This window comes from Molothrus ater, chromosome 6, assembly GCF_012460135.2.
Source record: "Molothrus ater isolate BHLD 08-10-18 breed brown headed cowbird chromosome 6, BPBGC_Mater_1.1, whole genome shotgun sequence".
In the NCBI taxonomy this organism is placed as follows: Eukaryota; Metazoa; Chordata; class Aves; order Passeriformes; family Icteridae; genus Molothrus; species Molothrus ater.
In genome coordinates, this window is record NC_050483.2 from 50,606,804 (window position 1) to 50,633,461 (window position 26,658).

Genomic DNA, 26,658 nt, shown 5'->3' on the forward strand with positions numbered 1-26,658 from the left:
GACACAGACACAGCGCAGCCGGGCGGGAGCCGGCAACATGGCCGGGCCGGCGGAGGGGCTGCCCGGCGCCGCGCTGCCCGGCTAGCGCCCCGGGGCCCGGCGCTGCCGCTGGGGCGGCGCCGCCGCCGGAGCCCCCCCGTCCCGCCGCCGCCACCGCCCGGTCCCGGCCCCGCTCCGGCCCCGGCCGCCGCCGCGCCCCGCCGGGAAGATGAGGTGAGTGCGGGCGGGGATGCGCCGGGCAGCGCGGCCGCGGAGCTCCGGGCGGGCGGGGGGATCGCTGTCCCCGCGGTGGTGTCACGCCGTGGGGGTGGGGATTTCCTGTGCGAGTGGAAGGCGGAGGAGAGGTTAAGCAATGCGGCGCTTCCTAGTCCTTCACCGGATGGATAGCAGGAGTGGGTGGTGACGTTTTTGGCATGTTTGACTGTCAGTGCCTAAGTCCATCTGACAGATTATCTGGCGCTTACAAAAGGCTGTAAGCGCCTGTGAAACAGCCGGGATGTGCCCGCTGCTGCCGTGCCCTAATGCTGGGATGTGCTCGGTGCTGTGGTGCCCCGGAGCCGGGATCTGCCCGCTGCTGCCGTGTCCTTCAGCCAGGGATGTGCCCGGTGCTGCCGGACCGTGCTGCCGTGCCCTGTTAGTTGGTATCATCTGCCCGGTGATGCCGTGCCCTGTTAGTTGGTATCATCTGCCCGGTGATGCCGTGCCGTGGTGTCTGCCCGGTGGTGCCGGGCCCCGCAGCCGGGATCCGCCCGGTAGGGCCGGCCGTGCAGCCCGGGGGAACGGCGAGAGCTTCCTCGGGCAAAGGAGCCCGGGCGGGGAGAGCGGCTGCAGGGGAGGGGAACGAGGAGCGCACCGCAGGAGCGGAGATGGGATATTTCTCAGGAGCGTCCAGCATGGGCCGTGCCGGATCTCCAGTCTCCCTCTCCTCAGGCAGCAGGGATGCTACTGCTCGTAGTTTTCCCGAGGTCAATTTGTCAGCTGTGAGAGGAAGGGCAAAAGAGCCCCACCAACCCAATTTCCTGGTGGAAGGATGGAGGGGAAACGTTGTTCGCTTTGGCTTTATACTCGTCCAAACCTCTCTCCTCATTTATTCGAGTTCGCTTGAGCTGTCAGTATCTCGGAGCAACCCAGTCCCTGATTCATCTTTAATACTAGTGAATTTTCCCACTTAACAATTATCTTTAGCAAAGTGAAATTGCTTTGAGAAACCTTAAAAATGGAAATAACAGTTTGAAGCCAGATATCTTTCTGTGGTGCCTGATTCCTGAATTGCAGGGTTGGCATTGCTCCTAGCAAGTGCAGTGGGAGTCCAGAAAAGGCTTTGCCTGCATTTACAGTTACATTTACTCCTGGCACCATCGTGTGTGTTGAAGGCTTGGAGATGCATCAAATTTTTTTAGCCATTTACATTACCATTAATTTTTCTCACTTGCTTAAAATTGCATTCTTGGGAAGGGCCAGAAACTCAGAGACCTGCTGTGTCATGTGTCTGGTGGCCATGTGTCTCTGGTCTCCACACAAAAGGTGTGCCTGCATCAGTCTCACCTGGTGTGATCAGAATGTGAGTCAGAGACCTCTGGGGAGAAGTCATCAAACACAACAGATGGTGGGGAAGTTTCCCCTTGCTCCCTCCTGCTCACTTAGGAGCCCAGCTTGGGAGAACCCTTGCCCCATGCAGAAGGGTTGCTAGAGCTCTCCCAGGAAGAAGGAAAATTGACTTACTGACTCATAAGCCCACCTTTCACCCCAGGAAGGCACCATGGGCAGATTGGAAGGCTGCAACAATGTTGGGTTTCTCCCATTGAGGATTTTCTGCTCCACATGGACTTCCACAGTTGGTGGTTGCACTTTTTGTTGGAAGAGGGAACAGGGGGAGAGACCCACCAAGACAGACTGTGAATCAGGGTATCATAATGTCCCCAAAGTGATCCCCACCAGGAGAGCTAAGGCACTCTCAGGAGAGGTCAGCCACAGGGTGTTTTGGAAGGAAAAAGCAGCTTAACTCCAGGAGAGGCTCCAGAACTTCCCCATATCCCCACTTTTGACAATGATGGGGGGATGCTTCTCTAGGTTGCACCCCCAGGCTCCTCTGCTGTAGCTGAGGCAGCCAGAGCTGGTCTGTGTGTGCTGCTGGGTGTGTCCTTGGGCAGCTGCCCTTTCCTGCTTCCCCACGTGACACCTGGCATCTGCAGGTGCATCACACTTAGTCTTTTGTTATAAATACCACTTTCATACTTAATGCACATTATTATTTTGTTGGGTTTTTAATGGATTCCTGTTTTTAAATGCTTCCATTACAGATTTTTTTCCCTTGCATATACAGACATTACTGAATAGATTGTACTTGTCAGTAAATATATGTCTGTAAATCACCTAAAACCTTTTCCAATAACAATTCTTGTTTAATAAATACAGGCTGTATAATTCCAAAATACCCTGGCAGGCTACATAATCATTTAATAAAAGCCTCCTTGAAACATTTGCTTAAGCATGTGTGTTTTATTTATACTGCTTTTTGTGGTGAATAGATTACAGTGCTATTCTTTGCACTATTGCATTTATGTGATGGTTTCCATTTTTTGATAATTCTTTATGTCTTCACCTCAAAGGTATGAAGTGTGTGAATAGTGGGTGTACCAGCCACCTTAGTAATAAAACAGGTTATAATAGATGTTCTGCCTCAAAAACGGATTAGGATCCCTGTGTGGAAAATGTTAAAGTGCAGAGGTGCTATTATTTTTTAGTACACAAAAATACTGCTTTAGTACAAGAAATGTAGGGGTTATTTGACAGTGGATATTCATTTATTCTTAGAAGTAACAAAATTAGCTCATGTTTGGGAAAATGTCTATGAATATCGCTGTGGCTGAAAATAAAATTTTTACATTCTGTCAACAGAGGCATAACCTGTAATTTCTTAGTCATACCTGTAGTTTATAAGGCATCTGTGTTTCAGTGGCCCCTATTCTTAAAAATAAAAACCAGACATAGCATTTTGTGTGTATCCCTGAAAAAATCCATCTCTCTTTTTGCCATGGCTGTAGTGAGTGTACATTTGCTCTCTGTGCTGTGCTCCTGAGGCAATGGTGGGGGGACAAGCTTCCCACTTTAAGCACTTAGTATTTTTCTAAACAGAACATACAGTTAATATCTAGGGATGGAACCAGCCTCTAAACAGGATTATTCAGATTAAAATTATACCTCCTTACTTCTTTAACATGCTTTAATCCAAGCCAAAGTAATGAGTTCAGCACAGAAATTGTGAGGGAAAACAATGTCACTGAGCACCTTAAAGTTCAGCTAAAGTCAACCTTTTTGTTCTGAGGTTTTTATATTGCTATCAACTGGAAATCTGAAAAATATGTTGTATTTAGCTCTAGTTTAAATGGACGGAGCAACATGTTGAGAAAAAGAGGACTAAATATTCATAGCATAAATCAGTTTTAATAACAGGAAGGTGTATACATTATACTTCTTAACCCCTTTGTTTTCAGACATAAGCAAGCAAAGTCTTTACATTTATATCAATAAACACAATGTATTGAGCATTTCAGTGTCCTCCCCATTATCTGTTCATTAAGTAGTTCAGGAAATAACTCAAGAGTCTTGCCAATTCTTTCAGTTTGCATGGAGGGTAACTGGACTTGCATGTACAGTGTTATTTCCTAACTTTTCTCCCTTTACTGTTTCTTTCTGTTTGCATCTGTAAAAAACAAGGGAGAAGATGATGTTTTTATTTATAATGTCATCAAAATTGGGATTACCAGCCTCACTGGACTGGTGGACTTTGTAGCTCAGAGTTTCCAGTAGAAAAGCAGGAGCACACCCTGAGATGGATAATAAAATCAAGTTGGCTATAAAATATAATTTAACCTTGTCACTTAGCAATTGATTTCTGAGCTGGAGCAATATGCCTGTAACTTAGCTAATTTTTGTTTAATTCAAAGGCTCTGTCCTGCCATGTTCTGACTCCTGCTGTGTGCTGGTGTGTGTGGCCTGTGTGTTCCTGGGGTCACCTGGGAGCTGTCTGACCACCCTCCACAGCCCTGCCTTGCTTATGTTTGGGTTTGCAGCCTTTCAAGCTGTCAGTGCCACGCAGATCTGTCAGTGTTTTCTCAGTAGGAAAGCTCCCAGCCCTTTGCCTGTCATGGTTTGGTCAGCAGAATCCCAAGTGTGGGCACTATGCTGCTGACAGAAAATTGCTTTTGTTAGCTCATCCTTGATCTTTAGAGGGCTAGGTAAGCTCTAGCTGCAGATAAACTCGTTGTCAGGAGGTTTTGGAGCTCCACTGAAGGTTGTGCCATGCTGGCTGTGGCCATGTAAAGGCAGCAGTGGTGTTCCATTGGCAATGCTGGGTTCCCATCAGTGTACCCTGACTGTCAGGCTGTGGAACAGGCAGGCCAGCTGTGCCTCTTTCATGCTGTTATTCTGTATACTTTCAACCTTTTTTCCCACTCTCTAAAATAAAGCATAGATTCTGGACATATTTTTGTTCATTTCCTCATTTTTGGGGTATTTTTGTCTTGTATTTTGTAGTGGTGTGACTGAGGCTGAAGATAATCTTTCAAATGTGCACAGGTCTGTTTAACTCAGTGTTGTGGGTTTGTGTGTTGTGTCCCTTCTGCCTGTTCCTGGGTCACTCAAACCATGTTAAACAGCAGATACACTGACACAGAACAGCTCCATTAAAGTGTGTCACAATTAGAGGTGTCTGCATAGTCTGTCTGCACATGGCTGGCTACTTCTCTCTTTTGAAGTATTTTACTTAAATATTTGTATTTCTTGTAAGAAATCATACAAATCTTTCCAAAGTGCAAACACAATTCAGTTTCAATTCAGTTTCCTGTATCCTGTAGGTTTCATGATTTCTTTCCTTTTTCTTGTTGTGTCATAGCTTCGCTCAGTTCTGAGCAATGTGTAAGGAGCAGTATGGAACTTTAGAAAATATTTCTAAAACTGCTGCCAAAGTTAAATTAATTACAGCTCATTTTTAATCCTAATAATTACAGAATTGAAATAGAATAAGTTGAAATAAAATAAGTTGAATGAGCTGCAGGTTTTCTTTCTTTGAGAAGGTAGTTATAAATATTTCAGGGTTTTTTTGCTGAATCAGAACCATAGTACTATCTCATCCACTCTTTATTTACATGTAAGAAATCTCACTGATGTTTTGGTATTGTCCTTCACTGCAGTAGGTAAGCAGCCAAAACTGCCCCAGCTGTACATTGGTATTGCCCCTATATGTTTTTTGTTTTCCTCATAGTCATCATTTGGCAGAACTCAAGGGACCCACAGTGCAAAAAGGAGAACCTCCTTTTTGTTTTTCTCAGCCTTGTGGCCTGGGCTCAGTTTCTCAGGGGCAGGGAGGAGAGGTGGAGGAACTGTGCCACTGCTCCTTGTCTGGGCCTGTTGTTGGCCCTCAGGCAGATTTTGTCTGCAGTCACCTACCCAAGACTTCCATTTCATCTGCTTTTTGATCTGATGTGCCCTAATGAGGGGAAAGGGCCGAAAACCAGCACAGCACACTTGATCAGCACACCCCTAAAGCCCTTGTCCCTGTCACAGGCAGCCCAGGGAGAGGACACCTAGACCCCAGCCAGGGTGCCAGGGTGCCAGCCATGGCAGCACACAGCCTTGCCTGGGTTAGTCCACCTTGCTCCTGCGACCCTGGGAAGCTTTGCAGGGTAAGGGCAGCTGTTCCCAGGATCTGGGCTGCTGGGACAGCTCTGCCCTGTGCTGTAGGAACCTCGTGGTTCACCTGGCACATTTTCCCTGGGACAGCTCCGGGTTCATGGCTGTGTGTGCACATCACCCAGTAACACTCCAAGTGTGTTTCAGTCCAGGTTGTGACCCTGTGGAACTGAAAATAGTTTAATTATTTTCTCCCAACATTTCTGGTGTATTTAGCACTGCAGAATGCTTCTTCCTGTGAGACTTTACATTTTTGCATTGAGCAAATGCTTGAAACATTATTGACAGTCTTTCCAAAACTATTCATCATTTGAGAGCTGTAGGAGCATTAAGGATAGCTATCTTTATTAGTGAGATGAGAGAGAGTGGGTAAGTCCTTACCAAACATTTGAGCCTGGAAACTTTCACATTTCTGACTATCCAAAGTGCCATTCTGTAATACAACAACAAACAGTGAAGCATCACATTTCACTGGGTATTCCATAGTCCTAAAGTTGCAGAGACATGTGGCTGCCAGAAACTTTTGACTTTCCTTCTTGATGCAGGCATTCAAGCATTAAATTTGTTTCAAGCTCAGTGTTAGTTTATACATTTCTCCTGAGTTCCCATTCTTGTTCCCCTCAGCTGTGCTGATTTAGCCACTTGTGGTTTGGTAGGATGAGCTGGGTCATGAAGTCTTTACATAGAAAGACAGAAGAAAAGAAAATTCACTTTCCATATGCAAAAGGTGTATATATAAGTTGGGTTGTGGCACTGTTCCCACCAGAAAAGCTCAAGAAACCATTTCTTCAGGAAGTGCTATTACTACAAATTAAAATATTTATTTTACTAAGATGCTGCTCCTGTTCTTCCTCTTATGCTCTGCAGACCCTTCCACTGCAGGCTCCCTAGTGCTTTGAGGTACAAACTGTGTAGCCTAGCTGTTGGTATGGATGAGCATTTTCTAACTACTAATCATGTTCCCTGTCCAAAAAAGGTACTTTTCACCTGACTTCATGATGGAGGTGTTTCTACCTGCCCTGAGTCTATATACTGTTTATCAGGAATTAAACACCATTTTTAAATCACTGAACCTCCCTCTCTGACTGAATTTTCTGTGGGCTTTCATTTGATCACCCTCACAGTCAGCACTGGGGCTGGACCTGTTTTGTAGAATCACAGAACAGTTTGGGTTGGAAGGGACTTTAAAAGTCACTCCAACAGGTCCCAGTTTCCTGTGCTGGGGACCCCAGAGCTGGGTGCAGCACTGCAGGTGGGGTCTCACAGAATGAAAAAGAGAGGCAGAATCACCTCCCTCTACCTGCTGGCCAACCCTTTCTTGATGCAGCCCAGGACTCAATTGGCTTTCTGGGCTGTGAGCACACATTGCTGGCTCATGTCCACGTGCTGGTTTGTTCTGTGGAAGCTCCTCACCACCAAGTTCGATCTCATTTAGGTGAGCAGTTCATTTCCCAGGCAGTAGGTGTCATTCCTGCAACTTGAGATCTCACAGTTGTATTTCTGTCTTTCTTCAGCTTCACATAGGTGTCAGGATGGATAGACATCTTCTGTGAAAAGAGAGTAAAAGATAAAAAAAAGCAAAGCAGGCTGTGTAGTACAGTGACTCACAGTGTGCCACGGGTGCAGGCACAGGCAGATGCTCCAGCAGTTTGTGTTTCTGCAGCAAGGCTGGCCAGCCCCAGTCCTTGTTGTTGGGGTGAGCTCTATGGTGCAGGCATGCTGTCCTTCCTGGGCTGGTCTGCAGCTGCTAAATCTCTTAGCCTTTTTGGCATCATTGCTTTATGTGCTGGAGGATGACAATTCTTACCTGAGAGGGAATTAAGATGATTAAGTAGCTGGGTCTCAGTCTAGCACTGGATTTAAGGCTTAAGTTTGGTCCTGTTGAAGTCCTTGCTTTGCTGGATTGGAGTCTCCTGTTCAAAAAGCATTTCTGAGGATGACAAGCATCTCTGTAGTAAATGCTAAGCATTACAGCAAAGTTCATTATGTATTGCCATCCATTCATTCCTTCCTCCCCTTTCTTCTTTTCCCATTCCCATCATTCGCTGCTTCTTAGCATGTGTGTAGCTTCCTGCCTTTATCCCTTGCCAGTAAGCCACTCCCTCAGTAATGAGGAGATCTAGAAAATGCAGTGAAATGGCATTAACAAGAAGCAGGGCCATGGCCACCATAATCCCTTTAATTGCATGCTGACTGCTTTTCTTTCCCCAGCTGTACACGGTTCAGGAGCTCGGCTGCAGCGATGTTCCGAGGGTGCGTGCCTGCATGCAGCAGGGACAGCTAAACACACCCAGGGCTGCTGAGTGCTCAGGATGAAAGGATAGCTGAAATTAGTAAATTCAAGTGTAAGAGCTGCAGTTGGAAATGTCTGTTACATGTGAGTAGGAATATGTCTTCAGCACTGAACAGACTAGCACTGTTCAATTCATGGTTCGTGGTCCAGAGGACATCAAAAGACGTCTACAAAAATTTTAAAAATCAGAAACAAGGCAGGTTAAAAGCATCCCCATAAGCACATATTTCATGCAGTTTGTGTGTGTACCTATTCCTGTTAGCTCCTTACTGTTCTTATTACCCAGTTAAAATACTTTTGATACTAGAATTATTTTATTACATGGCTGTTTTTTCTGTCATTCTAGCTCCCACCTGCCAAACAGTAGTGGGATTTGAGATAATCTGTGAATTTCTTTTTGAAAAGGATTTTTGATTCAAAATGAGAGAAATGCTGGACGAGTATATTTTGACAGAATGAAGTAGCTTTAATATTTTGACTTCATTATGAATTAGTGTTGAGTGCTGCAACACATTTGCATGCTAATCTTTCTTTTCATTAACTAAATACATCACCTAGGTGAATGTAAGTCTGTTTTTGATGCCACAGCTGTTACGTTGAGAAGTGAGGGTTGTATCATTCAAATAAAGCAGCCTTCTCAGGCAATTAGTTTCTTTGACTATTTAGTAAGGAGAAGAGTGAAAACATGGCCTTACATGTTCATGTTACCTGTATGCTTAATAAAATGTCCTTTATCTGTCCCTGCTCATTCTCTTGCTTGTCTGGTAGTAAGAACCACCTTTGAGTAGGTGGAACAAGGAGTTACATCTCTTGATCACACTTTGGCACCTGCAGTATTGTCCATTAGAGGTGCTGCTTTGTCAGCTGTCACCAAAGTGATCCACAGCTCCCAACACCAGCTCAGATTCCACTGGTGGCCCAGTGTTGCGATGGATTCTCCCAGAGCCTGACCTGCTGCCTCTTGGCTTTGTGTTTATTTGGTGCTGAACTGTCGGATGTTAGCTCACAGCATCCAGAACCACACACAGCTGTCTCCAAGGCTGCCATGAAATAAATAGGGCAGGAGATCTTTCTCCTTTCTAATGCCTTTATTAAAAATCAGCTCGGGTGGGAAGAACTGACGGGGTTGGCGGGGTTGCCCTCGCACCGCTGCTGCTCCCAGGAGTGGCACAGAGGAGGAGGAGGAAGAAGATTGCAGCTTTGTCTGCTGGGCTGCAGGCAGAGCTGGGGCTTCCATCCTCACAAGAGCACCAGGAGATTCCCAGTTTTACAGTTTGACATTCGAACTCCTCTGTCTAGCTGACATCTTCAGGTCAGGGTGAGGGGTAAAAAGGGTCTGAGTGGACCCTGGATTCTGTTCCTCACGTCTAGACATCACATCGATCTCTTAATCCCATGGTGGCTCGTTGTTTTTAGGGTTTTTCCTGCTAGATTTGGTGAAGGGTTTCCTCATTTGCATGCCAACCCCAATGTCACCTCCTCCTCACAGTCCCGGGTGCCATCTTCCAGGAAGCAGCAGGGAGATACTTGACAAAGGGGGATTTCCAACCATCAAGAACAGGTAATTGAAGGAAAACTACTAACAACAGGGGATTACAACATGAAATTATTAACAACAAGTAGTTAGAACTCCAACTTGGTTTAACTTGTGAACTCTGCAACCTTTTAAAAAAATGGACAACTTTTCTACTCATACTGGGTGATGCCCAGGGATGTCTGGTTCATCACACACCCAGGAGCTGGCCACAGGCACTTGCCTGTACCTGCAGGTCAGCCTGGAGCCATCAGCCTCCATCCTTGGGGGTTTCAGCTGCCCACATGTAATGCTGGAGGCAGGGAGAAAGCTGATGCTACAGCATTAAGGCCTTAATCTTGAAAGGACTTGTACACATTCCTGACCTGATTACTGGGCACAGCATCCTGGGGGGTTTGGGAACCTAATGGCCATTGTGCTGGGACCACTGACCGTGATCAATTTAAGTGTACGTGCAAGTGTTGGAGGGCTTGGGCTCTGATGGAGCTGTGAAGGCTCTCTTCTTCATTTAGGGCAGAACTCAGCAGGGGAAATTTGGAGCTTTTAGGAGGGGAGACAAAAGTTATTCCTGTCCTCTGTATGGAAGTCCTCACCTTTAACATATACAAATAAGAATATAAGCATCTTGTTTAAAATGTCCCCCCCCCCCACCCCCAATGAACAATTATTACCTGAAAACCTGTCAGCAAGTCAAGAACAACCCCAGCCAGCCCTTGGGGGAGCAGAGGAGGTGGCAGGTGGTACAAGGAGCAGGTTTGCTGGGAAGCAGTGTGTAGGGCTGGGGCTGCCAGAGCCATCCTGGTGAGGCAGGTGAGGTGGGTCCTTCCCTTACAGGGGTTCACAAGCAAAAGTGGAAATAAGAAGGGAACAGAAAGATGGTCAGTGTGTTTAGTATAGCTGAGGAGTGTGTGTGTCTTACTGGGGGGGTCCCCCAGGGCTTGTTGCATTGACCCCAGGGAATTTTATATTCCTCAAGATGTGACCCAAGGGTGAGCTGCAAGGGTCTGCTTGTCTCTTCTGTCCTGGCTTGCTAAATAAAAATAGTGCTGGAAGTGCATGACTCTAACTCTTTGCAGGAGCTCAAAAAGCCTGAGCCAGCATACTATTTTAAAATTTCATGGTATTAAATATGAGAGTGTTACAGAAATAGCAGAGGGGACACTGAGCCAGCAAGCTAGGGAATGTGGAAACAAGTTTGTAAGAGCAATAAAGCCACACAAGGACATTTCTCAGGCCATGAAGTGTGGTCAGAGGTGTGCAGGGCGAATGCCTTGCGTGAGCATTTAGATGTTACTGCTGCCTTGAGGACGGGTGCAGGTCTGGTTTAGTCAGTTCTCCCACTTTCCAGCTGGTTCAGTCTCCTGAATCAGTTCCCCAAGGAGCTGTGTGAATGTCTGTCAGCACCAGAGGGAGTGGCAGAGAAGGCTGTGATGCCCCACAAGGCAGCAGGACAGCCCAAGTGGAAATGATGCTCCGTGTCTGACCCTCCTCACAGTGCTGATTTCATCCTTGCAAGAGCTCACATTTACATCACTGCATGGTCTGGTTAACCCAGTGGTTTGCTAAGGACCTCCATGCTAAATTGCTAAAAGAATAGTCCTTCTTCCTCACCCAGGAATGCTTTCTATGGGCTCCAGTCTCTGATCTCTTTGTCACTTTGGTCAAAGTCTGTCACTGCAACCTTAGTTGCACCCTGATGCCAGCTGTTATCTGTTGTTGCTATCAGGGCCTCCTCATCATCCTTTTGCTTCAGAGGTTTGGACACCTTTTGTGACCCTTAAAAGATGATAATCCTGAGAGGACACTGAAAAACAAACAGCACAGCTGATGGTTCCCTGGAAAAATATTTAAAGGTATGCCTGTTTATTAAAGGTTAAGCCTGACCTTACTAGAGCCCTTGACTTCTATTTGAATGCAGTAGGATTATAATCTAATATCAATTTCCATCTCTGATTTCCCAGCACCCATCTCAGTATGATAGGCCTGAACTGCAGCTCAGTTTCACAGATGGTACCTGCATCACAGAAAATATTGGATGACTGGTGCCCTAAATACGACAGAGTGCATTTGTCTACACATCTGTGTAGACAGAAAAATCTTTTTAATGGTAAAAAGCATAGTCACGTAAGAGGAATGTGAAAGGAGTTTGCTAGAAGACTCAGTGGTGACTTTTTATGTGTTGGAGCAGGGTAAGCAAAATGAGAAGACCTTAAAACTGTGAATAAACATGGCATCTCAATTTAACATGTCTGCCTAAAGAAGCAGGCTTTTATGATTTTTTGTTATTTCATTACAAACAAGAACTTTGATAACTGCTGTGTTTTCTCAACAGTAAAAAACATGTCAAATATTTTTGTGACCTGCTATTTAAAAAATAACCACATCAAATGCTTCAGCTTCCTTGAGGATTGTCGCATTTTCCTTCAGGACATGCATTTCTCATGGCCCATCAACATCTGTTCAGCCCTTGCAGTGCAGGAGGATGAGGTGAAGACTTCCAGGGTCTGATTTTCTCTGCAGCCTCCGGGCACCAGAGGAACTTTAGTGAAGACAGGGACAGGGAACCTTAGTGAAGACAGACCCTTTATGGATATTGAGCATGCAGCAGCCCTGGCAGTGTGTCCTCAATGGGATGCACAGCTTTGAGTACCCCTCTCCTTGGGGGTGAATTCATTGACAGCTGAAAACTGCTGATTTTGGGGACAATTTTTGCAGCATCTCCTCAGCTTTTTGCTGTCTCTCTCTATTCTAAAGCTGTCTGAGCAAGGATTTGAAGGAAAACTAATCCAAATCACCAAAAATGTGAATGTAAAGTAAATTAGGTAAACTAAATTAAACCATTGTATATATTATCTGATTCAGCATTCAAGTGACCTTAATTTGATTAAGCTTAATTCATATCACAGTAAATGATACCAAATATGAAATAGGGTTGATTTAATTAATAATGAGTGTGTCTGCAGGGATCTAATGTGGTTTCATTCATTACAGAAATGTTAATTCAGATTACCTTTCTAGAGTTTTCTCATGCAGATAAACCTTACAGAACAGTTTATTAGTTAGGTCTAAATGAGTGTAATTAAGTATTTACTGCCTCTTGGCTCTAGATGGACTTTCCCACTGCTCTTGTCTTGTGGCAGTTCATGAGTTCATTTTGTTGTGGCATGTTTTGTTAATTTGTTAATCCAGGCAAAGGAAATTCATCAGTTTTCTGTTGGCTTAGTCACCTTTTCACCTGATTTGTGGCTGCATGGTGCTCCACAGGTGAAGACAGGAATGTGAATGTGTGATCAAGGTCGAGAGGGTGGGAACTCACTTCAGGTCAACCCCTTGAGCAAGAGACACCCTGCTGCCACCCACACTGTTGGGCTACACAGCACATGGACAGAAGAAATGAGCTTTGTGGGAGTTGCCTAAAGTCACATCCCACCAATTTTGATTTTCTTGGTGTTTAGGTACAACTATGATGTATTGCTTGGCTTTGGCTTGTACTCTTTCCCTCTGGCTTTTTGTCTCCTCTGTGCCTCAGTAGTACTACAGAGCAGCATCATCTGAGTAGCTCATGCCCTCAATACACACAGGCTCTACTGACACATTTTCTGACTGCTTTGCTTCCTTTTCTCTGGGTGGCCTTGAAGTTCTGTGAGTATATTTTTTGCTGTATGATTATTAAGGGAATGGACCCACCATAACTGTGAAGATGAGGGAGCTGGAGTGGCTGAGCCCCCCAAGTCTTTGAGAAGGGTTTTATGTAAGCATGGACTTTGTTTTCAAAGAATTGTGTGAAACAGTGCTGTGATACAAGTGTAAAACTTGAACTGAAGCACCTGATCATTTTCAAGAATTTGCCACATTGAAAATACAGGAGAGCCTTGAGGAGAGGAGTGGATGGTAAATATGAACTAGATGCAGCAAAGATTATCCAATTCCAAAGCTTGGGGGTTTTTTTCTTTATTTATTTCTCTAAATAGAAGTAATCTGGTATCTGAAGAACAGAGAAATTCTCCAAAACATGTGCTGAACTTTAACAAGAACCCTAACTTTGATGCAAAAGCCTCTGAACTTTGGAAAGTGAGGTGGAACATAATATTGTGCTTCAAAATTCACTTGAGGTCTGTGCCCAGAGTGCTAGGAAATGCTGGCTGTTCCTGCTAGCATCTTCACACCTTCCAGTTTGAGTTTGCCCCAGGAATCACTCCCAAACAGTGGCCAGAGCAGGGCTGTCAGCCTTCAGGAGCTTCCTGTGATTATCTGGTTCATTCTCTCTGCAAACCAGGCTTTGAAAGCCCGAGCTGTGCCCATCTCATCCTGCTGGAATATCAGCACACCCAGGCACATAAACAATGTGCCTCTTCACCAGGCAATGAAAATCAATGAGGCTTTGAAAAGACACACTCTTCAAAGTCATGGCCTTATTTGGGAACTTGCAAGAAGCTTGGCTGTCACAGGAGAATATTTTGGCTCTGTTACAGTTTTCTTTTATATGGTTCTTCAGTGAGGAATCTCCTGGGTTTGTGCAGTGATAGCTTGCAAGTGTTGTGTGTCTTTTTTACTCCTTCCCAGGAATATTTGCTTGAGGAGAAGCCAATATGTTGGTCAAAAGAGGCCAGAGACCCCATTTGACCTCTGTTATCCAAAGTATGTAGAGAAAAGGCAGGTTTTCAAAGAAAAAATGAAAAATTCCTGGTATTTCAGTATTCCTGAGCAAACTCACATGTTTTTATCATAATTACTTCTCTATACCCTTTTTATTTCTCACTACTCATTTGTTGAGTGTTGCCTTCTGTTTATGTAAGTGTGGGATTGTTTAGGAATAATCTGATCTGACATCACACTTGTGATCCTTACACTCCTTGGGAACATTTCCTTTATGTCCCTAACACCCTGTGAGCTGTGGTGGGATAAAAGAGCCTGCATGATAAAGATAAATAATAAACTGAAGGGTGAGTGTCAGAGACAGAAGCATTTTAGACTTGGAGTTGTTTGGGGAGAAAGAGAGAGGAGAGAGATTATCTCAGCAGCATTTTGAAAGGGTTTCAGAGGAGGTAGTTGAAAGAGAAAGGGGAATTAGAGAAGAAAGGTGTGATTATAACCTGAAAATCACTGTGGCTGTTTCTGAATCCCTTGTCTCTATGTTATAGAGGTGGAATATAAAATTATTTCAGAGACTTAAGCTGTACAATTTAGTGAATTCTGAGGGGAGAAGGGCCCTCAGGCCACACTGATGTTGGAGACCTGGGGCACAATGGTGGGCAATGCCATGTGGATCTGTCACAACATGGATACCAGAAAGGACACCCTCAAGCATCAACAATACTCAAAAATCATTTTAGTTTTGGAAGAAGTTGAGAAGCTGGGGGAAGAGGGTGAGATCAGCACAGTCTGGCTGTGGGACTGGTACCTATCCTGCAGATTTTGCTTCCTACAAAATACCCTACAAAATGCCCAGGACATTGAATCCTCTTCTCCAGCATCTTTGTCTGGCTTCCCTTGACCTGTTCCTGCCATTCCTGGGTTGTAGTGACCCAGCCCACATTTCAGCTCCCCTCTGCTCTGCCCAGTGCCTTTCTGTTCCTGAGGAGCTGGGGAGGCAGGAGCAGGCTGGGCTCTGTTCCCAGCCCTGCACTGCAGTGGCAGAGGTAATGTTTGGAGAAGGGCAGGGGGAGAGGGCAGAGTACCTGGGCCAGAAGCAACCCTCGGGTCCAGCACAGGGCTGATGTCACTTAATACTGTGCATCTGATACCAGCCTAGGTAGCAAAAGGGGAAGTGCCCATGGCAGTGGATGGGAAAGGAAGATTTGTGAAACTTGAGAGAGCTTGAGCTATTTGCAGCCAACGTGGGGAATGCATCTGGGAATGTGAGGCTGGAAGGAGCACGTGTCAGGCTGGTGTGCAATGCTCTGAGAGAGAAATGTGAGTTAAAAATATTGAGGAATAGGGATTCTTGTCTGTGGCTGGAAATTTAGAAGGAATTTCAGGAGAAAGGGGAATCATTTTTGGATAGTATTTGATGGTTTGTGATCATTCCTCATTTTATGAGTCTTGTGAATTGATTTCCAGAGCCTTGCTATTTCTGTCCTCCCTTTCAAGGTCGTTGGGATGCACTTTACTCTGTAGCTCCATTCATTAGAAATTAGCTAAGCTTGGATTTGACTAGGATGTTTATCTGGGATGACCTGGACCATTTGCTTCAGGAAGTCATTCATACTTGAAAAGACAAATGTACTTCATGTTAAAGGACAGGTCATCCTCACCTCTCTTTCCCTCCAAAGATGAGGGAAGTAGGATTTGACTCTTGAACAAATACTCAATACCTGAAGATAGGAGCCAGTTGTCTGAACTGGATTGGTGCCCAGTTCCATCATTTCAGATGACCTGGAGTATCCAAGTGCTGGATGTGGGGCTGCTGGCCATGACCAGAGCCCAGCTGGATGCCAGACACTGTACACATGCTGGGACCCCTGGATTTGAGCCCCAAGCACTGCTGGGCAGGATGGCAGTGGGAATAGGCAATGTTTCAGCTGTGAGCACTGCTGGGAGGGAAAAGCTTTTGTTTGCTGCACTTTGCTGTGGGGTTTGGTGTACAAATATGAGTCAATGGAACTAGAGCCAGACCACTGTGGTTGCAAAATCCACTCCTGATTTCCCCTTCTGTCCTTGCCTGGTCTTGGATACCTCCTTTGTGCAGTTTTGGGATGGACAAAAGTGTATCCCATTGCTTTTGCCAAGGTTGTGACCTGATTGTGTGACACACTGGATGTGTCCTGTGTGGCTTGCCTCTTAGTCTAGACTAAGGGATGAGAGGGCCCCCTGAGCACAGGTAGGGAGGCAACTGCTGTTGTACTAAGCTGGATTCATGGTAGTGCAAGGCAGTTTGTGCTACTGCTCCTTACTTGGCTGTAAAAATGCTGCTGGCTCCACCCCAGGTAGTTAATCATGGTTGTGTAGGCTAAGTGGGCATTTTTAAAGACAGAGTGAGAAAAGGGGATCATTCAGTTGAGAAATGATAAGCCATGGAATTATAGCTGGGCAAGCAGTGTCTGTGTGTCTGTGTGTCTGTGTGTCTGTGTGTCTGTGTGTCTGTGACCTCCTGCTCTGCTCCTCCTCCCAAGCTCTCCTGGTTTCTCTGGCTGGCTCTTGGGCAGGAGAGGTGGCTGGCAAGGGCTAGGGCTGTTGGGACAGGTCACAGGAATGGTTTGATTGTTGAAGACTGGTTCAGACTGTGCATAAAGCAGAGGTCTGGGGGCTGGCAGAGCCAAAATAAGAATTCAGACTTCATCAGTAACTTTCCTACACAGTCCTGAAGGAAACAGTAGGGCTTCACTATTCCAGCCACCACCTTAGAAATCCTGTTTTTATTAGAGAAGATACAGGAAGATTAGGAGATGCATGGAAAATTCTGGCTATAAAACACAAAAAACCCTCCCCCTAACATGGGGTCTCTGTTAGTGGTTTGCTTTTGTGAATTTTAGTGCTTGTCCTTTTGTTAGGAAACAGAATCTCATCCCTACTACCACTGGGAACTCGAGAGCTGATGATGTTCAGATGATGTGGGGTCCTAAATACTGCCTGGGTTCACAGGTTGTATAAAGGCTTTTGCTGTGATGCAGTTTTTGTGATTTTCATGCATTTGACTCTAAAGGATAATATGCAGCTTATGTTAAAAGGGTGTTTTTGTGTTCATTTTGGCACATCCTGTAATTAAAGTGTCAGACCTAATACTGTTTCATCGAAAAAGCCAGTGGACCCCCTTCAATGAGTCCAGCAGAAGCAGAAAAAAACAGGACCTGTGATATTTCTCAGCTTCTTAAACAAAAACAAACCAAAAACCCACAAATTTTCAATCTTCAGTCTTTTTTTATGTGAAGAACAAATGAGGGACAGAAACACAATATTCATAACAATACTTTGCAACATAAGCTTCCTGCTTTGGTTGTGATTTTCCATAGAATATCATAAAACATTTCTCCTTGCTAGGTCTGGCTCAGAAACATTGAGTCCTGGTGATGCTCTGCCAAGAGATTGGAGAAGTTGGCACATTTCCATTGACCCTCTGCAGCGTGGCCAGGCCACATGCAGTTCAGAGAAAGCTCCCCCTGAGGTTCTCCTGGGTTGTAGGATATACTTGTGGCCACCCTTAACTTTCCTCCAGCCTTAAAGGAAGAAGGCAGTGTGAAGTCTCAGCACTGTGGCCTCTCTGTGTCAGTGGTTCTGGCTAAAGATGAGGTACAATCCCCCTCCCCTGGCTGTGCTTTCCTTAGGGAGCAGGCGTGGTCAGAAAGCAAATTCCACAGGAGCTGTCACAAAGGGGAGAGGTTATGGGAATGACCTGGTGCTGCCTGTGGAACATCTGCTGTAGCAGCCAGACACACTTCAGGAGCAAACTGTTCTGTGCCCAGGGGATGGGAAGGTCCTGCTCACAGAGCCAAAGAGCTGTGGAGGCTGGCAAGGACAGCTGGAGATCATCGAGTCCAACCCTTGCTCATGACCTTGTCCTAAGGAGTTCTGAACATCTCCCAACCTTTCCAGGCAACGTGTGCCAATGTTTGAACACTCATGGTAGAGAAGTTTGTTCTCATTTCAGAAGTGGATTTCCTGTATTTCAAAATTTGCACCTATTGCCTCTTGTCCTGTCACCTCTGAGAAGAGTCTGACTGTCTTCTTTACTCCCCCATTCTGTGTTTTTACAGAGTGGTGAATGTGTCTATAATGAAGTGATGTCAGAAGCCTTACTGGAGGCAAGATTTGTTCATGCAGAGTAGGCCAGAACCTGGCCAGGGTGACAGTGGTGTCACCTTCCTCTGGCCAGAAGCACAGCTCCAGTGGCACCAAGTCTCTCGTGCCAGCAAGGCCATTTGGGAGAGGGTGTGAAAGTGCTGATGAGTGCTAGGATGTAATGAAGCCTTGGAGGAATCAGAACTTTGTGTGTTCCCATGGGAGTGAGGAAATGTTCTGAAATTGCCACAGCTTAGGTCTGGTGCTGCTGTCAGAAGCTGTTTCTGAACAAAGAATTCCACAGTGTGTGTGAATAATTCCTGCACATGTTTATTCTAATGTCTTTTGCATCAGATGCAAGGGAAGAAAAATCTGGGATTTTTTTCCTCAGTTTTTTGTAGGAAGAAAGGGGAGAACACATGCTAATGTGATAGCAATGCAGCTCAGTTTTGGCAGATTCTCTGTCAACAGCACCTTATACTGAATAACCCCCACATGTAGCAACTTTCCAGCACTTAAAGGGGAGCTGGAGAGGGACTTCTTATAAGGGCTTGTAATGATAGGCCAAGGGGGAATGGCTTCAAATTGAAACAGGGGATGTTTAAATTAGGTGTAGGAAGAAATTCTTCACTGCCAGCATGGTGAGGCACTGGCACAGGTTGCCCAGAAAAGCTGTGGCTGCCCCATCCCTGGAAGTGTTCAAGGCCAGGCTGGATGGGGCTTGGAACAACCTGGTCTAGTGGAAGATGTTCCCACCCATTGCACAGGCTGGAATGAGATGATATTGAAGGTCCCTTCCAACCCCAACCATTCTATAATTCTTTGTTGCAGGTGAAATTCTGGGCCTTGATCCGGTCTGAGCTTTCACATGATGTGTATGTAAAATCCCCATAAGCCAACAGCTGCTAAGGCTGGGTGCTGTGATCTTGTGCTGCAGAGAGCTTGCTCTACAGATAGTTTAGCAATCAGGACTTTTATCAGCTGCAGTGAGGTTACTTTTGGCCAAGGAGCAGAGCTGTAAAACAACCTTCGTTTTTCTCTTGCCTATATGCTACCATCTAACTAGAGAGTGGAGAGGTGTAAGTGTTAACAACCATCCCAGAAGCCAAGGGCAACCCAGGTTTTGTTAATAGATCCCTTGGGGCAGAATGGGGAAACAACACTGAATGCTCAGTGTCTGTAAATATACACATGTAGGGCTCATTGGGGAACAATTTGGTTGCACAGGAAAACAGATAAGTACCCTTTTGGTTGTTGTTATCTACAGCAGCATGACAATATGAAAGCATTAAAGTATCACTTAAGGATATATATAAGAAAGAGAAAGAAAGGGTAAGAGTAGAAAGATCTCACCACCCATGGCCCTCATGGTGAGGCTTGGTTGGGTTTTTTTTTTTGATGTTTGTTGGTCAAAGTGATGGTTGCAGACTGATTCCATGAGGAGGTGGTAGTGGTGGCAATCCTAAAGAGGCAGTGGAGAAAAATGCCCAGACCACAGAATCTACTGGGTTTATATTCATTCAGGTTCAGGTGGGAACACCCACGTGCCTCCCCTGGGGCAGGGACTTTAAGCTGGGTGATGTTGTGGATCAGGGGATGCTGCAGGAGTCTTTGACACCTTTGAACATGTCACAGCTGCTCTATCAGTGTTCTATCAGTGCAGTTGAGGCCATTGTGGCTCATTATGGCCCTTCAGCAGAGAGGAGAACCTTCAGCCATGTGTGACTGTCCCGGTACTGCCTGGCAGAGGAGTTATCACAGCTGAGCTCACTGGAGTGAGGATGAGGTGACAGGACCTGCCTGGTGGGGTTTGCCTCTGTCCTGAGCTCTCTCAACACCAGCTGGAGCCCTGAGGGCTGGGCTCACCCCCACTCTGCACCGCAGCAGCTTCCCCCAGTGTCTGACCAGCAGCATTCCAGCCCTGCTTCCCCTTGTGGATACATTCCTCTCCCCAGACCTGGGACCATTAAACAATACTATCCCCATTATCTTATCTCCTGTCCAAATTCCAGCTGATAGGCATATCTGGGGAGGTGTGGACTTCAGGGATGGTTGCAGGTGGACACCTGCTTCTCTGCAGTTTGTTACTAAGAACACTCTTCTAATGTTTACCAGAGAAGATGTCTAGCAGACACTGGTATTTTCCATGCAGAATAACTTCTGTCTTGCCAGTATACCTGATAATGAGTCAAAAATTCAGGCAATGATGTGCCCAGTTGTGGGGGGGAGGTTGCTTGGTTTATGGTGGCTGTTACTTCTGACTGCAAGCATGCCACTGGACAGGGGAAACATAAGATCTAGGCCAGTGGCTTGGTGGAGATGACAAGAAGCCAGGGTGTTTGTGATAGTATGTGTATTGTATCCATGTCTGAAGCACACAGGTGTGTGTTTGGTGAGATCTGAGGTGCACACCCCACAGAAGTGCCCAAATGTTTTATTGGGAAGTGCCCTTTAGTGGGTGACTGACCATGCTTTATTCAGACTCTATTTCCAGTTCCACTGACATTTCACTTGATAGTGGTGATAATGCTGGTCAAGTTGTAACCTCTAACTTCCCTTTTCCCCCCCAGTTAATCCCTCACAATTTAGAAAAAGTCAAATTACTAATTTCAGCCAGTTAGAGTTACAATGTATATTTCTTCTGATTTTCCCTGATGGTGTCTTCTGTGTTCTGCTCTGTGTTTGTACAGATACTAATCAGCAAAGATGTAGCTGCTGTAAGATACTGTGCCTGTCAGGTGAATATTGAGGCAGTGTAATTTATTATTACAAAGCAGACTTCTGTCTGCAACATGTTTCAAATTTATCTGTGCTGAACTGAAGAAAAAAAAAAGGTTGGTTGTTTTTTATCTAGGAAAAATAATACATTATTACCTTGCACTTCAAATTTGTATAGCCTTGTCCCTTTCCATGGAAGGGATTTTTATTTTTTTTTTTTTAATCAATAGGGTCATAGAATGGTTTGGGTGGGAAGAGACCTTACAGACCATTTAGTCCCCATCCCCCTGCCATGGGCAGGGACACCTCCACCAGACCAGGTTGCTCAGAGCTTCACCCAGCCTGGCCTTGGACCCTTCCAGGAATGGGGTATCCACAGCTTCAAACTCTTGCAGTGCCTTGCCACCCTCGCAGGAAAGAATTTCCTCCTAGTACCTATTCTTCACTGGCCTTTTAGATTGAAGCAGTTGTCCCTTGCTCTGTCACTACATTTTGTATTATTTTAAATAATTTCTCATAAACAGGAAGCAATACCCAAATCCTGATAATGACATTTGCAGCCTATATAGACTGAATTTTAGTTTTTAGATGTTTGGTGGCCTGACCATATTTCTTCTTTTTTTAATTTAAATTTATCTCATATATCCTTGTCTGTTGTTTATGTAAACTGCTTTCCCATTTTCAGCTTTCTATGGTGGTCAGCACCACACAGTCCTACACTTGACTGGGTATTTCAGGCACTGCTGCAGTGATCAATAACTTAATAATCCGGATGGAGCTTTTAGTTTTCACCCTGACTGGCTGAGTTCTGTTGGATTGCTAGCTGTGACTTGGTGCTGTCCCCAAGGGCTGATAGAAAATCAGTAAGAACCCCATTCTCTCTGGTTCACTCCAGTGCACCTTCCCTAAAGCACTAGAATAAGGCAGATGAGGCTGTTGTGGAAAAACATCCCCTTTCAGCCCTGTGTGCTGGTCTGCACCTGGTACAGGGTGTCTGTTCCTGAAAATGGTATGTGATACTCCCAGAATGATAAGAGTAAAGCTGTGGGGAAGGCATCAGCCATCCTGTGGTCAGGAATCTCAAGCCCTGAGATTTGCAAAGCATGAAGAATGTTTGGGCCAAAGCTGAGAGGGAAAAAATTGATTATTTCTGTGCAAATATTCATGGGTTGTGATAATTCCAAGATATATAAATGAGGTAGGATTTTTTTTGGTGAGGGTTGACATCAGGAAATCAAACTTTCATGGTCAACCTGAAAACCTGAGAGTGAAAGGAAAAGCCTGAAATATGTTGGATTATCCTTGTGCGTCAAAATTCACATTGTATGTTAAGGCAACACATAATAGAAATACCATTAATAAAAGGAGGAAAAAAAATGTTCATTTTTGCCCCACCCGTCCTCCCTTTTAACAGCTGAAGCTTTAAGTCAATACTCCAATACTGAATGCATCCTTGTTCTGTAAACTTAAGGGCACTGCAGTTATTTTTACAATCTCCCCAGTACCTGAACAAACAAAGGTAGCCACTCCTTTCCTATTTCAATAGAAATTATTAAGCCCACAAAAGTCATTTGAACTCAGAGACAATCCTGTCAAAAGGAGACTTTTCAGCATATTCTGGGATGCTGCCTGTGATTGCCACATTCTCCACTGTGCAGAAATTTTGGAGATGCAGTGAATGAACACTCATTAGATATGCTCTTGTTGGCTCATTTCCCTTCTTTTTGTTTTCTTCCTCATGAATTGAAGTGAATGCTGAATTTTTCAGCACAGTTGCAGGGGTTTTTTTAGAGTGGTCTGAATATCATTTCAGCATAATGATAATGCAGGCTTAATGACAGAAGTCCACTGTGTTAGTGGCTTTCTTCCTTTCCTTTCTTGAGCAAGGGAATAAGGGAATAACTTCATTAAAATGCCTCAGTCTGTTTGTGATCAGATAATGTCACCAAGCATCTGGCAAAGGCTTTGGTGGAATTTCAGGTCAGGAGGACAAATGCTGATACACTGATATACTAAATAACAATAATGCAAGATGTTACACTTGAGGAAATGGGCTCTTAGCATCAGCCTGAAGCTCTTGTATGGCAGTGAAATTCTAGACAGAGCCAGAAATTTCACCAGTATCCTCTGCCTTGTTCTGGTTTGTCATATGTCCAGGCTTTTTGTGCATCCTTTGCTTTTTTGACAAGCTTTCATCAAGGATAACCACTTCTATTACAGTCTCATTTGTTTGTTAGAGCCCAGCATTAAAACTGCGAAGTGTTTCCCAAAAAGCTGCTGCTTGTCTTCAGTGGGAGGGACACTCAGTGTCACATCTTTTTTGGCCTCTGATCAGAAGGTGGGGTCTGGGTCCCACAGTTCTCATTACATAAATTGTCCCACCCAATCTTTAGTAAATTTTGTCTCTTTAAATTATGTCTCTTTCATGTGACATAATTTCAATTTTTGTTAAAATGAGGGACATTTGTCATCAAATGTCTGGACTGGCTACACTGCCAGGAAGAGAATAAACAACTTCTTGTGAAAATTTTCATTGCTGATTGTGGTTTCTGACATAATTTCTGTCTGCTTCTCAAGACCTCCAGTCTGGCTCAGGGCACAGGAAGTTACAGTCTTTGCTAAAACTTTATAAGGAGGTATTATAGGCTTGCATTTATTGATGAATTTGGCCATTGCATGTGTTCATGTGACTTTCTGAAGCTCCTGTGGGTTCTGTTTGGTAAAACTTCATGCTGAGCCACATTCATGTCTACAGTAGGACATGATGGTCTCAGATCTCACTATTGAATATGGGAATCCTAGGAATTAATTAACCAGAATTGAGACTATTGGTTGTCTCACATGATAGAAGAAGTCCTGCTGTTTCTGTGTGTAATGCTTTCAGCTGTTGTGAAAGTGCTGGCCAAGAAAAAAAAAAAGTTACAATGTTATCCTAATGAAACCTTTCAACAGCTGACCTTTGCTGTATATGAAAACTTTGTGGAGGATGTTTGCTTTTCTAGTCCTTCACAGTGAACTCATTGATGACAGAAGCCTTGACTTGAACAGTTAACTATTTATTTGCATTGTGGCTGTTGAGAAGCTGCAGAAATTGGAAGACCAGACAGTGATTTTGTCAATTTTGTTTCAAGAAGAATCCTTAGGGGAAAGCAGTATGTTTGCTCTTAATTCTATAGAATGGTTTTATTTTAGAAAAACAGCATGAAAAAGAAACACCAGCCCTCTTCCACTTGATTCAAGTTAGAGGAAGATTGTGGTGAGCAAGAAAAGAGAAGTTCAGAATTCCATCCTTCCCCCATGAGGGACCTTGGCCAGCTCTGAGGGTATAAAACCATTTCCTGCAAGGTCAGGAGCAGAACAGTTGCTTGCAAGGGGTCCCAGCTGCTGGGGTGCTGTGTGCAGTGAGCACACTTGTGCTGAAGCTCAGCCTAAGTATGGCAGGAGGCTTCTTTGGATGGTTGTGTTCTCCTCGCTGCCAGTTTTAATCTTTTATTAGGCTATAGCCAGAATCACCTACCTTGCAGTCCTTCTCTTGCTGGATGCCTGTGGAAGAATTAATTTCTGTCAGATGGTGTGACTGCATGTGTTTTAGTGTTCCTACAGTGTGCCTTTATTGTCACTTAACACTATCACATTTGTTTAAAGGAAATAAAATGAAACCCAAGGTCACTACTACATTAAAAACACCATGTCTCAAATAAATGTGGATTTTTTTTTTTTGTGCTGGGTTTTCCCAGTGCTGGGTTTTCCCAGTTCTGGGTTTTTTTGCCATGAGTGCCTTTTCCTTTCATTCCAGCCCTTTTTGCCAGTATTTCTCAGAGCCATGAGATCAGATGCCACAGTTACCATGGCCGGTCCCCAGTCACTGTGTCTAGGAGATGTGGCAGTCTGTACCCTTTGGATGCTTTTCCAGCTCCAAATCCCACAGCTCAGTGGGACAGCCATTGCCCTAGAGCCTCAGGAGCTGTAGTTGGGTTTGGATAGTTCAGACTCCAGCCAAAATCCTCCACGTGTTTCCTTGTGCTAGAAACCAGCCCTAGCAGTGAGCGAGGCAAGGAGGGGAGCAGCCCCAGAGGTGGCTTTGAATTTGCTGTCTCCCTGTGACTTTCCCAGACAGCCCATTCTCCCACTGCCCCATTCTCTCTCCTTCCCAGGGGTTGATTTCCCAGGATTGGAATCTTCCTCATTTCCAGCAGTCCTCACCTTTCACCTGCTCTCTAGCCAGCAGTGCCTGTCCCCCTCTGGCCAGTGCTGGCACCCATGGGTGTCCCCACGCTGTGGTGGCTGATGATGAGGCAGAGCAGGGTGCACAGCCTCAGGGTTTAACCCCTCCCTGCCCTCCCCATCCCACTGCAGGATGCACAGCCTCGGGGTTTAACCCCACCCTGCCCTCCCCATCCCATTGCAGGGTGCACAGCCTCAGGGTTTAACCCCACCCTGCCCTCCCCATCCCACTGCAGTGTGCACAGCCTCAGGGTTTAACCCCTCCCTGCCCTCCCCATCCCATTGCAGTGTGCACAGCCTCAGGGTTTAACCCTCCCTGCCCTCCCCATTCCATTGCAGGGTGCACAGCCTCAGGGTTTAACCCCACCCTGCCCTCCCCATTCCATTGCAGTGTGCACAGCCTCGGGGTTTAACCCCTCCCTGCCCTCCCCATCCCGCGGCTGAGTTTGGCTGCCTGGGCAAAGTCTCTGCAGTCTCATGGCTAACACCCAAACAACCCCTAAGCAAACTGGTGATGGGAGTGTGATTCCTGCGTGTCCAAAATTTCCACGGGATTGCTACGGGCATGGCGAGCTCTGGCTCCTGCTCATTGGGGTGTGTTCCCCAGCACCGTGAGCGGCGTTTTCTCAGCCTCGGCGAGGATCGCTGCCGTGTTATTCCCAGCAGCAGCAGCAGCAGTGCCGTCCCTCGCCGAGCCCATCCCGGAGCGTGGCCGTGCGCTCCCCGCAGCCGCAGCAGCAGCCCCGGGGCTCCCCACGGAGGAGGCGAGGCTGCAGCGCCGAGCCCGCCGTGCCCCGCGGCCCCCGGTTCACCCGGCACAGGGCGGTGTGGCCGTGCCGCCGGGGGTGTCCCCGTGTGTCGCCCCTGGGGTGCGCAGCGGATGCTCTGCCCCCTGCGCTGGCTGCGCTGTTGCCATGGAGATTGCGTGCGCTGTTGCTAGGCAGCTGAAGCATCCTCGCCTGCACACTGCAATGCCACGAAATGCTCAACTTTCCTCATTCCTATCTCCCTTCTGTGATCTCGCAGACATGACTCCTTTGGCTCTTATCCCACCTCATTCAGTGGCACTGCTGCGATTTCTTGGTGTTAACCCTGTAAACCCTAAAAAGCCCGCATGGCCCTGCAAATGGGGTTTATGGCAATGAGTTCAGGGCTGAAGGAGTTAAAGTGGTTGGGGATAGACTACAGAGGAAATGATTTCTAGCAGATAAACTACTTTAAATGTTCTGGCATTCATGGAAGGGGAGGTTTGTGGATGCAGTCTTTTGTTCCATCACTGATGGTTTAGATGAATAAAAACAGACTAAAATATCACTACAAGGTAAGAAAACCAGCTTGAATGGGCCTAATTAATCTCTTTGGTTACAATATATATTTAGTTTTTTATTATCCTCTGCTTGCGCTTGCTGATTTCGATGTAGCATGTGAATGATAATTTAGCTGTGAAGCCTGTCGTGTACCATATTTGACTTATTTGGCTCGA

The 26,658-nt window shown here is 45.6% G+C and overlaps 1 protein-coding gene across 2 annotated transcripts in view; it reads left to right on the forward strand.

Moving 5' to 3' along the window:
• The window catches only part of EVL (Enah/Vasp-like), a 147,450-nt gene continuing 120,792 nt past the window's right edge, over positions 1 to 26,658 (forward strand). Inside the window, exon 1 of one of the 2 annotated variants that reach the window (XM_054515200.1) lies at positions 1 to 213. In XM_054515200.1, coding sequence (XP_054371175.1) covers positions 209 to 213 — 5 coding nt within the window. In that variant the 5' untranslated portion in view covers positions 1 to 208. Of the gene's footprint in view, positions 214 to 26,203; positions 26,497 to 26,658 lie in introns of those variants that run through there. The other variant, XM_036384057.2, reaches the window with a different exon arrangement.